This window comes from Tripterygium wilfordii, chromosome 7, assembly GCF_013401445.1.
Source record: "Tripterygium wilfordii isolate XIE 37 chromosome 7, ASM1340144v1, whole genome shotgun sequence".
NCBI classification, from domain to species: domain Eukaryota; kingdom Viridiplantae; phylum Streptophyta; class Magnoliopsida; order Celastrales; family Celastraceae; genus Tripterygium; species Tripterygium wilfordii.
The window spans coordinates 25,774-39,963 of NC_052238.1; the positions used below are offsets into that span (position 1 = coordinate 25,774).

The 14,190-nt window shown below is 36.5% G+C and overlaps 1 protein-coding gene across 3 annotated transcripts; it reads right to left on the minus strand.

Annotated features, from left to right (window-relative positions):
* Positions 1-5,491: 5,491 nt before the first annotated feature.
* LOC120002035 (probable LRR receptor-like serine/threonine-protein kinase At1g06840) lies at positions 5,492-14,177 on the minus strand. Of its 3 annotated transcripts, none has more exons than XM_038850584.1 (21): positions 13,937-14,177; positions 13,556-13,744; positions 13,028-13,178; positions 12,658-12,729; positions 12,452-12,523; positions 12,087-12,230; positions 11,890-11,961; positions 11,671-11,742; positions 11,456-11,530; positions 10,939-11,007; positions 10,733-10,801; positions 10,505-10,576; positions 10,234-10,320; positions 9,982-10,050; positions 9,043-9,551; positions 8,309-8,467; positions 7,459-7,742; positions 6,940-6,991; positions 6,497-6,747; positions 6,123-6,257; positions 5,492-6,032 (listed from the first exon to the last, which is right to left on the minus strand). In XM_038850584.1, the coding sequence occupies exons 2-21, from the start codon at positions 13,695-13,697 to the stop codon at positions 5,688-5,690; spliced, it is 2,901 nt and encodes a 966-aa protein (XP_038706512.1). In that variant the 5' UTR covers positions 13,698-13,744; positions 13,937-14,177; the 3' UTR covers positions 5,492-5,687. The 3 variants fall into 3 exon arrangements, with proteins under 3 accessions (XP_038706512.1, XP_038706513.1, XP_038706514.1); XM_038850585.1 differs by having other exon boundaries at positions 13,556-13,774; XM_038850586.1 differs by lacking the exons at positions 10,733-10,801; positions 10,939-11,007.
* Between the last annotated feature and the right edge of the window lie 13 nt (positions 14,178-14,190).

Genomic DNA, 14,190 nt, shown 5'->3' on the forward strand with positions numbered 1-14,190 from the left:
ACCGCGATTTGCCGCTCAAATTTACATTTATACAGAAAGAGCTGATAAGAAGAAACCCTACCTAACACGTTTTACGGTTGCATACGTGTGTGCATGCGTAATTCCTTGATGGATCAAAATCAATGGGCCAATATCAGCTTCGCCCATATCGTAGCCCATAATCTTGGACTTGGATTCTGTCAAACATTGCCTTCAATATTTTTTTGGGAGAATCACAAGTCGATACTCATTACTCATTAGTGTATTTTTGAACATTTAGGTCAAAAGAAAAACATATGAACATAAAAATACTCATTCTTTTTTTTATATCTCCAACTTATTTATTCTCTTTCTTTTCTTTCTTTCTTTGTTCTCCTACTCTCTTTCTTCTTTTTCTCTCTCTTTTTCCCTTTCTTCTTCTTCTTCTCTTTATTATGTTTTTCTTTCTTTTTCTTCTTCTCTCTCTCACGATCTATTTTTTCGCAATTAAAGCTTAAAAATTTTTACATCTATTGTTTCTATTCTTCCTTAATTACTTTCATTTAGGTGTAGATGTCGGGTACATGATTTTCGTTTAAAATTTTCTTGAGTTTATGAGTGATGAATTTGAAATAATTAATCTTTTAAGTTCTGCAAAATCATTCAGACATATTCATGTTATTGTTTGAAACAGTAAGGTAATAAACAAAACCATTATCACAAATCCAGATGACTCCGGTGACGATTTGCTACATCGCCACCACCGTTAAATTCCCCTTACTGAGATGGACAATGCCCAGCTATATTTTGTCCAAAATTGTCACCGAAAAGGAAGACCCAAAGTTGGTATGTTTTGCTCGTGTAATATTACTGTTTCAAACGGTGACATTGAAACAATGACATACGATATCAAATCTCATATTATAATCTCATATATCATATTACATTTCAGATCTAACAAGATGAAGACGAAGACTAATAAAAATAAGAAGAATGATAAAAAAAAAATGAAGGAGATAATTGTGGAGGAGCGATGGTGGTGGAGATGGAGGCAAACGGTGGCAGTGGTGGATATGGAGATGGTGGCAAACATGGCAATGATGAAGATGGAGAGTATGTGTCTTAAATCTAGGTATTTTTTAGATTTAATATCTATTGAATAATAAGGGTAAATGTGAGATTATGTAATCATTAATTTTTAAAAGATGTACTTATGTGGAAAAAAAAGGTACTTATATGGAAAAGAGAATTTTTATTTAACTTATGTGTCCAACATTTGTCAAGTGGATATTAAAATGATATTTTTTTGTATTTTTTAAATAATAATAAGGGAAATGATAATGTGACATGTTATGAATGAAAAAGGACAATCTCACTCCTTAACCATCAACAAGGCCTTTTGAGAATAGGAGATAGCCTGATTGATCAGGTTGTCTGCCCAGGACCTTGAGGTCCAGGGTTCTATTCTCACCAGGGGAGTTTGGGATTTGGGTAGTTTTCCATCCGCAGTGGTGGCCTTCATGCCCCTCGGGCATGGCTTAGCGTGTGTGTGGCCTGTGGGCATTTCAAAAAAAAAAAAAACAAGGCCTTTTCTCAAACCTAGTGAGTTGGGATTTGTCCCATTAGTAGCTGGGATTTGACCCAGTGAGTTTATGGCTTCGGCCTATAGTAACTAAGATTGAAAGGAACAAAGTTATGGCCCGATGTATCCGTGGAACTGAACAATCCAAAATTGACAATATTGTTGACATGTATGGGGGTGTGGATTTACAATATAATGTGAAAAAGTTACATATTTTAAGTTTAAAAAATTATGTGAGAGAGCGTTCATCACACATGACATATCATCATCAATCTATCTATATATATATAATGGAGGATCCAAAAGACTTATCCTTAGTGCCACGTGGATACTTCTAAAAAAACCTACATAAAAAATAAAAAGACAAATAATATACAAATAATTTTAAAATCATATTTAATAATACAATAAATAGTCATATCAATTATCACCTATTAATTGCATAGAAAAACAAAAAGATAAAAGCTTAAATGAAACATATTCACAATATAGATATAAAATAACATACAAAAACATACAAGATCACAATAAAGTTCTAAGAGATACTACAAAATCTTCATGGGAAAAATGAACAATTTCAACAAAATTCCTAACGATATGACCCTACAAATCATGGAACTAGTTGTCAAACAACAACCAAATTATACAATTCAATAAACCCTGATGATGAAAAAGATCTAGTTATAAGTTATAGCGAATCCTTAACATGTGTCATTTGGGCACGTGTTATCAATACCCAAAAAGAAAATACAACTTGTAGTTATTAATTATTTGATTTCATTATAGTAAAAGCCCATTTGATTGTTATAGTATTGCGACACTAATTGGAATCACACCTTTTGGTCGTGGTTCACCGCTTGTATCACACCTTTTTTTTGCTGATGATAGTTCAATCTTCTGTCGGGCAACCAAATCTGATCGGCTTTGTATTCGGAATATCTTGGCAGTGTATGAGAGGCAATCTGGGCAGATGGTGAATGTGGACAAAACAACATTGTATTTCAGCAAGCACACATCTATGGCCACAAAGAACTTGATGAAGAGTTTGATTGGGGTAAAGGAGATTAAAGCTTATGAAAACTATCTGGGTTTGCCGTCTTTATTAGAAAGATCTAAGAAGAAATCGCTGATGTATATTGTTGAGAGAGTTAAACAGAAGGTTAATAGCTGGAAAAATAAATTCCTTTCCTTTGCAGGGCGAGAGGTTTTGATCAAGTTGGTTCTTCAATCAATTCCAACTTATGCTATGCAGATCTTTAGATTTCCAGTTTATTTGTGTCAAGATTTGGATCGAGTCTTTCGGTCCTTTTGGTGGGGAGGGAGGTCAGGAGAGAAACAAAAGATTTCTTGGGTGTCTTGGGGTAGAATTTGTAAAGCAAAGGAGGAAGGAGGCTTAGGGTTTCGAAGTTCTTCTTCTTTTAATGAGGCTCTTTTAGCAAAACAATTCTGGCGTATTTTAAAGAATCCAAATTCCTTGGTGGGGCGTGTAATGAAGCTTAAATATTTTCCAAACTCTTCCATCTTATATGCAGCCCACAAAGCCAAAGCCAGTATGTCTTATGCTTGGCAAAGTATCTTTTCAGCTGGAGTTTTAATTAAGTTGGGGTTAGTTTGGAGAATTGGGGATGGAAGATCAGTGAGAATTTGGAAGGACAATTGGCTGGGAGAACCGTTAATATGGGATGAAAATCTGAGACTGCATGGGTTCTTGGAGGAGGATAGAGTGGTGGGTTTATTGGATGTAAATACGGGGTGGTGGAATAGGGATCTTATTGTTGCTGTTTTTTCAGAAGAGATTGCATCAAAGATTTTTAGAATTGCTCTGTATCCCAGAAATGGCCCTGACCAGTTGAGCTGGAATGGGACAAAGTCGGGTGTGTTTTCTGTTAAGAGCGGCTACCATCGTTCCTTATCTCGAAAGAGGATGCTGGAAGCTTCTTCTTCATTCAGGAATGGCAGAGAAGGCTTATGGAGATCAGTGTGGTCTTTGAAATCTCATGCTTCTACTCAGGCTTTTCTTGGCGTGTTCTGAGCAATGCTCTTCCGACTTTTTCTAATCTCTTGTGTAGGCGAGTGATTACAGATGATCGATGTCCGTTATGCAAAAAAGAAGGGGAATCTCTAATTCATGTGATGTGGACTTGTGATTATACAGTGAAGGTTTTTGAAAATAGCTCTCTCCCTATCCAGAAGTTGAGTGCAAGTTTCTTGGATTTTGAGCAGCTTTGGTCTTGAGCTTTGGCAAAACTTTCAAGTACTGATCTAGCTATTTTGGCTACAACTTGTCGATTGATATGGCAACGACAAAATTCCTTCTTGTATGAAAATGAATTCATGAACTCTTTGCAGCTGGCCAGGCACGCTATTTCCTCTGCTCAACCTAGTGTGCTAGATCCCTCTCCTTCATTAGCAGATATGAATTCGCTAGAGGTATGGCAGCCACCTGCGGAGGGTTTTGTTAAAGTCAATTGGGATGCGGGGATTAATGAAGCAAAAAATAAGACAGGTATGGGGGTGGTTATTAGGGACTCATCTGGTGATTTGTTGGGGTCTCAAGCTTTATCTCCAACTGTGGCGGAAGCAGAGGCTGCTCTTTCGGCTGTGTGGTTTGCACTTGATATGGGTTTTAGAGACATTGTATTGGAAGGGGATTCACAGTTAGTTATTCGAGACCTTCAAAGTGAGGAGTCTGGGTTGACGGAATGAAGCGGGATTATTAAGGAGATTAAGAGGGTGTTAAAGGGTTTTTTGTCTTGCCAATTCTCTCATGTGAGGCGGACGGGTAACGGGGCAGCTCATTTTATGGCTAAAGAAGCTTTGAAGTTGAAGGTTCCACAAATGTGGGTTGAGGAAGGTCCAGATGGTTTGTCTTTCATTGTTCAGAGAAATAAGGAGGCATTTATATCTCACAGGTCGTGAGACACTTCAGATGGTCCTGTGGTTTTTGGGCTTTAGGTTTGTTCGAAGGATCTTATTTCCTTTTTTTACTTTCCTTGGTTTGGTCTTTTGGATTGCCGTCGAATAACTCATGTTCTTTTGTATTGTGTGGGTGGAGATGTCATCTTCCTCATGTGTAAGTTGTCTCTTTTTTAAAGCTTACATTTAATGAGAAGGTTTTCCAGGGTTTTCTCCTGGGTTTCAAAAAAAAAAAAAAATTGGAATCACATTCCTTTAAAATGTTTGGTATAACTAAATGAAAACTTGTAATGGAAATACAAATACAGGTATTAAGAATCCTTACAAAAACAAGGAATTCCAATACCAAGAAAAAAAACATGTATTTGGATTACATAGGCATTGTGATTTCTGTTTGGACCATAATGCCTTCAAAATTTATAGGTATAGGAAAGCTTCACGATTTCTCTGCTACGTATGAAGGTATATATGCCCGTGCATATCATATATATATATTTCATTTTCCTATCTATTATATATGTACACACATGTCCCCGCTGATTATATGTAATTAAGTATACCTTTTATAATATATTATATTTACCATTTTTATTTTTATACATATTTCGTATAAATATATAGGGGTAATATTGAAAAATACTACATATCACATTACCAATTTACCATTACATTTTATAAATCAAACACCTATTAGATTACCTTGTAATCACCTATTAGATTACCTTGTAATCACATTATCGCAATTGGATTACTTTGTAAATGGATTGGAATTACTATTGCGATTTGCGGCTCACATTTACATTTATACGGAAGTGGCTGATAAGACGAAAGTAAGAAACCGTACTCAATACGTCTTACGCTTGCATACGTGTGTGTAAGCGTAATTCCTTGATGGATCAAGGTCAATGGGCCAATACAAGCCCCGCCCATATCGTAGCTCATAGTCTTGGACTTGGATTCTTTCATATCGTTGGGCCCTCGCTTAAGTTCAGACCAAATGAAGACAATAATTGATTTTAAAAAAAAAACCCACAATTGAAAGAAACGAGAAATATTAAAACCGTCCAATATCTCAGGACTCTATGATACATGTACCATGCCTACCTAATGTTTCTACATACAACGTTGTAAAATAACAGCTACAAAAAAAAAAAAAAAAAACTTAGGACTTAGGATAACCAACACTCTAGAAAGCTCAGTCCAAGGTATAATGTAGTCCCTCATTTATTGTTTACCTTGGTGCGATGGTAGGAATAACTCCACTAACAAGATCACTGCCAGAGACATCAGATGATATGTAAGGGTTCTTGACTTTAGAGGATGAGGATGGTGAAGTCGATATCACCCCGGAGTCTGTATTAAGTGATTCAGTTGTTCTGGTATCAGACTCTGGCATCATCAGCCATATGTTTTCCAATTCTCGAACCACATCTGCCATTGAGGGTCTTGTGTCTGTCTCCTCTCCGCAACATCGGAGCGCCAATGTCATGAACTTCTCCACACATTCCGAAGGATAAGAACCCATTCGTCCATCAATAACAGAGAAGACCATTCCAGTTTGATATGCAATGTTAACCTGATGCAGACAAGCACAAGATCAATAACACTACTTTTTAAGATGTTTGACTGTTTGAGCTCAATGCAAATACAAGGCGTCAAGAATTACTTCTCGGACAATGTTTTTGCCATGTGAGATTGGCTGCATCCCAGTCAAAAGCTCTAGAAACACCACACCCATACTATAAACATCACTCTTGTCCGTCAGTTTATGAGTTAAGAAATACTCTGGATCCAGGTAACCCTGCAAATAAAACACACAGATAGGTGAATGAGTTTCTTTCCTCATATGCAGCAGCTCATCGCCTCATCCTATTTTAATGCTTCAACTGTGATTATCTCAAGCTAAGATTTTTATCTTAGGAGTTAGCAGGCATTCTGTCCAAGATACATCTATGCAACAAAGTTAGCAAAGCTGAGTGAGAAACAAGAAATAGAACATACATTAAAATCATCTCCTTCAACCCAGAAAAAGAGACTTACCGGAGTACCTTTTACAACTGTAGACACATGAGCTGGCACAGTGCCTTCAATACCAGCAACAGGTGCAAGTCTTGAAAGTCCAAAGTCAGCCACCTTTGCATTGAACTTATAGTCCAATAGTATGTTACTGGCCTTGATATCTCGGTGGAATATCGGAGGATCAGCTTCTGTGTGAAGGTAGAGGATGCCCTTAGCTGAGCCCAGGGCAATTCTTAATCTCATTGCAAAACTCAGAGTTTCTCTAGACTTTGCTGTGACATCATACAATTGAAACTGTGAATCTGCAGCTACTGAGTTTGGCATTTAAAATTTCAGCATGAAATTGTGTGCCTCCGAAAATTCAAAAGATGGAATGGAAAATAGGGTTAAATTTGCATTAATAGACGGTGATACCAATTATTGAAACAGAGAATAGAAAGTTCAAATTCAGAACATTGATGTACCAGAAAGGTTATCCCTCAGAGTGCCATTTGGCATAAACTCGTACACCAACATCTGCACACAAAATAACAACACACATGAAGGTGTTCGCAAATGATAATTTCATCGCCAACAACAGAAACAGAAAGCAAGAAGAACAAGGCAGACATAGAATGCTAAATGTATTTCATGGTGGGAATACCGCTCATACTAGAAGAGAAATTGAATGCATCCAAGTTCCTTATTTTTCTCTCCAAATTGTTATACATCTTTCTTCCCCTTATCTAACTATGAGTGATTAAACAACTCAAATAAGCTTTCTTCTCTACCATTCAAAAACAGAACCTCATAGCACCTCCCAATACTCTCGCTAGAAGTTGCTTGAAAGTAAGGACATTAAAGAATCAAATCTCAACCGAAATTCTAACATGATCATTTCATAACGATTTCCAAGTCGTGGGGAATTCTTCATTATTGGGAAAGTTCAATTAAATATAATATATAATATTTCCACGATTTGGGTCAGCAACAAGTGAGCGTACCTGTTCACCTTCTTCGTCACAATATCCAACAAGCGACACAAGGCTCCGATGATGTACTCTAGATAATAATTCTATTTCTGTCAAGAACTCCTTCTCACCCTGTAATGATCCCTCTTGTGCACGTTTTATTGCCACAGCTGTGCCATCAGCCAGAGTGCCTTTGTAAACTTTTCCATATCCCCCTTGACCAACTTGGCTGGAGCTGTCAAAAAATTTCGTAGCCGCAGCCATCTCTCCATATGTAAAACTCTTCACACCGTCAATTTTGATGGATGCTTTCGACGCTACACCAGTATATGATGAATTATTTCCAGAATAAAATCCAAAGAACAGATTATGTCTCTCACTTTTTCTAATTCAGAAATAAGAAATAACTTCAAATACAAATTTATTCCCGTATTATGCAACACAATCTAAGAGCAATGTTTCCACAGTTGATACAAGAAAATTTAAAGTGACAAGCCTACAAACAAAAATTTAAATGATCAATTCACAAGTCGAGTCATGTAAATGCATTCAACTACAGTGAAAATTTTGTCAGTTTGAACACACCTTGTTAATACATGTTCAAGCTCTTGGCCATAGGCAATTGCTTCTCTTGGCTGTTCTTAGTTTTATGATTGGTACCAGCGGACAGCCATGCAGAAGCAAGCTTACTATTAAAACTTAATTACACCATGACGCTAACTATTTCATTAAAAGTATTCCTTGCATCAGAAAACTAATTCAGACTCTGATTGGTGACCAGCAATACCCGATTTTCTAACAGCAGTATCTAGGTGCACCAGAAAGAAGCATGAGAGGATCAATGGTGAAAAACATAGCAAGCATAAGATAATGAGAATCTTACCATGACGTCTCTTTGAAACTGCACGCCGGTCCTTCAAACATACTCTCAAAATAAGGATCGAAACAATCGCAGAGAGGGTAACAGCACCAGCTATAGCTCCTACAACTATGCCAGCCAGCGCACCCTTGCTTATTCCCGATGAAGGAGAGATGACAAATACTAAATCATTAATGAAAACCATCAGCTTAGGAAAAACAGAAGGGAAACAACATTTTTGTGAAATTTTCATCAAATGCAAGCATAGAAAAAAAAACCGAGAAAATAAAGGACACCAATGGGCTTTGCAAAGGGTCAGCAAGTGGCATATGGTGCAAGTTTGGAACGGCTTTTTTGGTCAAAATACTCAAAACATGAAAAACCCACACTCAAAACATGTTATTGTATGAGCATAGAAGTTTAACATTACTTCAAACAGAGTGATTTTAGCAAAACTCTTTTTAACTGCCACAGTACCTAACATAACAATGCATGAAGTATCAAGTTTGAACATCATTTACAAAATTTAGGGCAGCTAAACCATAAAACTTTTGTCACTTAGTGCACACAGCAAAAATCTCTTACATAGTAGCTTAGCAGTAAACATCACTAGTGAAGGAAAACACAAAAAACTTCCATGACCAAGGAACTATTTCGCATGTATCAGTGTAAAAAAGACAAACATAGAATTCAAACAAGCTCTAATTTCTATTTGGTCAAGCTATTTAAAAGAATCATTAAAAGGTATCAAGGCAAACCATCTTGGTAAGGCGCCAACAGAGTGAAGTTCAGAAGCTCGTAAGGTCCAAAGATTTCGCTATCTGGAATGTTCCACCCTGTGAACATGCTTACAATTCGTCGAACCTCGCTTCCATTGAAGATATGGGAACTACTGCCATTGAAATCATATACAGGAAAAAGCTTCAAGAACATTCTCAGTCGAGGTCCTTCTTCCCATCTGAAAGAGTCAATATCCAGCTGAAAGAGATTCAACTCGAGACCGGAGGTCAAATACTCCTCAAATTGACGTTCATATGGAAAAAAATCTGAAAACCCAGGACTCTTTAACCGATATCCAAAGAGCAGAGGGGCAGCACAGAAACAAGATACAGGAGACATAGTTGAATATTCAAAAGGGGGTGGGCATGCTGCAATCGGACAAGCGTCAGTAGAATTTGTTGAACTCTGAGTTGTTTCTTCACCCCCATTTCGAGGACCACAAAACTGAACTAGGTTGGAATTTGAGCATATCGGATTGCCTTGAAGCCTGAAAATTATTTGTAAGTGAAATCATTTTCACAGTTCCATATCTGTCACAAAACGTAATATAAGTTCTAAGTTAAATTAGTAGATTATTCAGCAAGCAGGCACATAAACTGCAAGGCTTAACTACTCTTAGGTCCCTAGATATTGGCCTAAAATGACAAACTAAAGCTTCTAGTCTTATAAAATTGCATCCCTATATTTATCTTCTGAATGAAGCATTATAAATTGATCCAATTGGTTTCATAGTCCAAACTGTGTGAGTAAGGCTACCCGTTGCTCTACCAAGAGAATCATACACATTGGCATTTGGTACACCCCTTTCTCCTAATTGTACATATACATTAACGTATAGATGAAGACATCATATTTGAAGGATAATATGGATTGCTCTCGTCTTGACAGGAAATAGTAAGAAAGTAAAGGATTCAAACCAGACAGTGACATTCAGAGGAAGGTCGACAGTGCCTGAAATATTTGTAAGTTCATTGTTCTGAAAATCCCTGCAACAACAAAGATCCAAATAAATATAACAGACATGTCGAAAGATTATTGCCTGAGCCTACGGATTTGATAGTATTAGAGAATGTTGAATCAAAATATTGAATTACATTGTGTGCTTAGCAACATCCACCCACACAAACTCAAATTTAGAAAAAAAATCATATCATCATTTCAAGTCTTACACAATTAGGCTTTCAGTTCCATTGAAAGTACTACTTTGCCAAATTGTGGAAGGAACAGTGCCGTTCAGTGAATTGTTTGCAAGTAACCTGTAACGTGGAATAACAAAGTAAAGCCTCTGTTTTATAATTCAATAAATTTGTTCTGGCATTATTTTAACAACTAAAGCAAAAATCACATCATTACAATGGCAGAGACACAACTCAAAAAAAAAACTTCAAACACCAAAAAACTCCACAAGAAGGAAGCAAAGAACATGACAATAATGCTTACAATTTCTGAAGATGTGGAAGACCAGATAAATTTGCAGGCACAGGTCCAGTAAGGTTGTTATTTGATAAATTGCTGCACGTATTGATAATAAATATCACAATTGAAAGAAATAATGTATGTAGGAGAAGAACAGCATTTCCAAACTATCTCACATTTTAAATCGCTTCATGCATCAAGTATTTATTTATTTGGGTATACACCGTAGATGTAGCATAAAATATTACTTACATAGTAGTAATATTATCAGAGAGCTTGTTTGGAGGTATCGACCCATTTAGCTGGTTGGAGCTCAGATCTCTGAAATTTAATATAGAAACTACATTGTGAAAACCAAGAGCTTGCAAAGTAATATTAAAACAAGAGGTAAGAAATTATCCTGCCCTCTCCATTCAACATTTTAATTCATCATGATAGCATCCAATATGTAAACTTACAGATAGCCAAGGTTCGGGATCCTGCTCAGGTCGGGGATTGGACCTTGCAAGTTGCAGTTCCTCATGCTCCTGATAAGGACAATTAAAAGGCAAAGGCAACCCATGACAGTCAAGGAAAATTTCAAAGCCGATACCACCAAATTACTTTCTCAAGTATAATGAGCTTCTAGAAACATGAAGGGTTTTCCATAGCTAGTTGACAGTATATATAGCTCCCAACCAACTACACCAAGTCACCAACTGTTAGCATGTTTATCATTTTTTATTAGATGGTTAATCGATTGATATTTTAGCAAACAACAAGTGTTACCTTTGATAATATTTTGTGTATTAAATTTTGCAAATAATTTGTTCTTGTTTCAGTTTTTTATCCTAAACAATGACAGATCATAAAGTTTCTGCCATGAGACATCTCCACCTCCTAGAGCTAGCCACACATGATAAAAATATACACGTTACTTATTTATTTATTTATAAAGTTCTGTTTCAGGAAGAAAGTATCATAATATGCACTTACAACTTCAACAATTTTGTCATGTTTCCATAAGAAATTGGAATCGTATCTCCATCAAAGTGGTTGTTATCAAGTTGACTGCAAAACACACAGAAAAAAAATTATTAAGCTGATTAACAAAATATTTTTAAGGGGGTAGATAATATACTCAGCTTTTATCAAATTTTTTGAAGAACCACACAATTATCTTTCATAAAATTCCTAGGAAGAAAGCATACAGGATAAGTAACTGTGGCAATTCAGAGAACTCTGGTGGAAGATAGCCGGATAAGTTATTGTTATCCAGAAGGCTGCAGAAACATATCACGCAAACAACAAATGTGAGAACAGAACTGAAAATGGCATATATAAAGTGGCTTTAACATGTTACTGATTCAAATGAAGGTAGAAATAAGTAAAAAAGTTTGAATCACATAAAAATGGGCAATCTGGCTTACAAGTGAACCAGACTCGGTAATATATGAAGCTCAGGTGGGATTTGCCCACTAATTGAGTTGTTGTTCATGTGACTGTAAAATACCAAAAGAAAGAAAAAGAGAAAAGAGAAACTCAAATTAAAATATTTGTTAACGAATAATTATAACAACGCAGCATAAAGTATGTTTAGCATTAGAGGGCAAAACGAAAAGGTTACAAATGCTTTGTTTTGTTCAAGTTTGCAAATGATTTGGGAATAGGTCCTGATATATGATTCTGATCAATTTGTATTCTGTCGAGATTTGGAAGATAGCCAAGCTCATCGGGGAGGGGACCTGTCAACTGATTTCCGTTCAGAAGCCTGCAAAGTAGAAAGTATGTCATCCTCACAAACAGAATGAGAAACCAAGTACCAAATACATTCAAGAATAGAGCCATGCTCAGCATTACGTTAATTGGAATATAAGAAGTTTCCTCATAAATTTAAAACTAAACTTATTAATTCTTGGTCTAATGCTATGTTCATTCAAAAAGGGTTTTCGGAGCATGAATTACATCTATCAAAGAAGCAGCCTCACTTACAAGAGTTCCAACGTTGTGATGTTACCTATCTCCTTTGGTATAGTCCCGCCTATGCTGTTCCACATAAAATCTCTGTTCACAGCATAAATAGTGAACATATATCAGTCGCCATCTTCAGGCGGAAAAATAAAATTCTCGAAAGGTGACGTCCAAATTGAGATAATAATATTTTCAGAGACTAGCTATAACAACATGTTGGGCCTTACAATATTTTCAAATAGGATAAGCGGCCTAGCTCTGGTGACAAACTTCCGGAGAGATTCATACTTAGCAGTTGCCTGCGAGAGAAAACAAAATTAGCAGAGTAACCCTGCAAAGTTTTTCAAGATATGCCTACACGTACTTTGTCATTTACAATGATCTTTTCATAATGTTCTTTGAAGGATTTTTTTTCTAACTACTAAACTCATTGGCAGCGATTAATGTTTGCAAAGATATTCTCCCTGAGCCAAGTCATGGAGTGGGTGCTTTTTCAAGTACAAAGCCAACTATTAAACACATAAACTTCCTGCATTGGCAGCAACAACAGAATCATATCCTTGGAAGGGTGAGATTGGGGCAAAGTGGCAATCATACAATTCTCTAACATGTAGATAGCCATCATCCAGCGTTGTATTGAAGCACAAAACTCCTGTCCAATTTGAAGTGCAAGGGTCTCCTCGATTCCAGTTACTCAAATTCTTATTTATGTCAATCAAACTTTTCTTGATGGTCCGCAATGCCATGACTGCAAATCAACATGAATGGCAGTCAAAATTCCAGAATTTTGAAAGTCATAAAATCGTATTTATGCTCATGTTTCTCCTTTCTAAGAAACATTATTTCCAATAATATAAATATATAGCACGTTGGCAGTGGTGCAGTGCCCATCGCACAACCAAAGAGAAAGCATTTACACTCAAAACAACTACATATTCACAAACACACACAGATCATACATTTTCCACGAAATAAACTATGAAATTGGGGTCATTTGTTTGATTACTGAAATAGCAGTTTCTTAATCAAAATTTTGCGGCACAAGGAACTCCGTGTGAACTCTAATCATTCCCAAATACATAATTGAAGAAGAAACTTGGATGCAAAAAGTTCAAACAAAATCACCTTCAACAGGATTTGTAATGGGTTGTTGGGCTTTAATAGGTAGTGAAGAGCAGCACAACCACACCGTCAAAATGAGTCCATATGGCCAAACTTTTTTAGTAGGCATCCCAAAAATGCAACAATCATCAGTATTGTGAAGCATCCTCAATTGGCTCGGGTAGGCAACTTCAGAAGTATACAAGCACTCCCCTGGTGACAGGAAACAACCATAACAAACACCTAAACGAAGTTCAATCCAGATACAGCCCCACGAATTTCCAAATTGAAATTACCAAAAAAAATATATATCTCTACAAATTAGATTGAGGGGAAAGCGAAGTTGAAGATGCTTCAATAGTATAAGAAGCGATATTTTGAGGAAGAAAGCTAGAAAGTTCAAACCTTGTGATGGCGTTTGATAGATTTGTGGGGAGACCAGGTCTCCATGGCCAATGCTGCATTATTATCTACGCTGATGACGATGACGACGACCACCATACAATACAGTGAATGCATAGCGTCATTTTCATTTATTGCTAAAAATTTGATAACAAGAATAATTCTTTACTTTGTATAAATTCAACCATTGAAGTATCTGCAATTGCGGTGGGTTCGATTGACTTTTCTGGAGGAGGCTTGTGCAGTTGAGCATTTTA

Excerpts from the sequence above, each read along its gene's own strand:
- LOC120002035 (XM_038850584.1), bottom strand. The coding sequence starts at position 13,697 with ATGCTTCACAATACTGATGATTGTTGCATTTTTGGGATGCCTACTAAA. Across the intron at positions 12,730-13,027 it reads TATCTACATGTTAGAGAATT|GCAACTGCTAAGTATGAATC; the intron begins GTATGATTGCCA and ends TTTCTCTCGCAG. Across the intron at positions 7,743-8,308 it reads AGTTTCAAAGAGACGTCATG|CGTCGAAAGCATCCATCAAA; the intron begins GTAAGATTCTCA and ends ATACTGGTGTAG.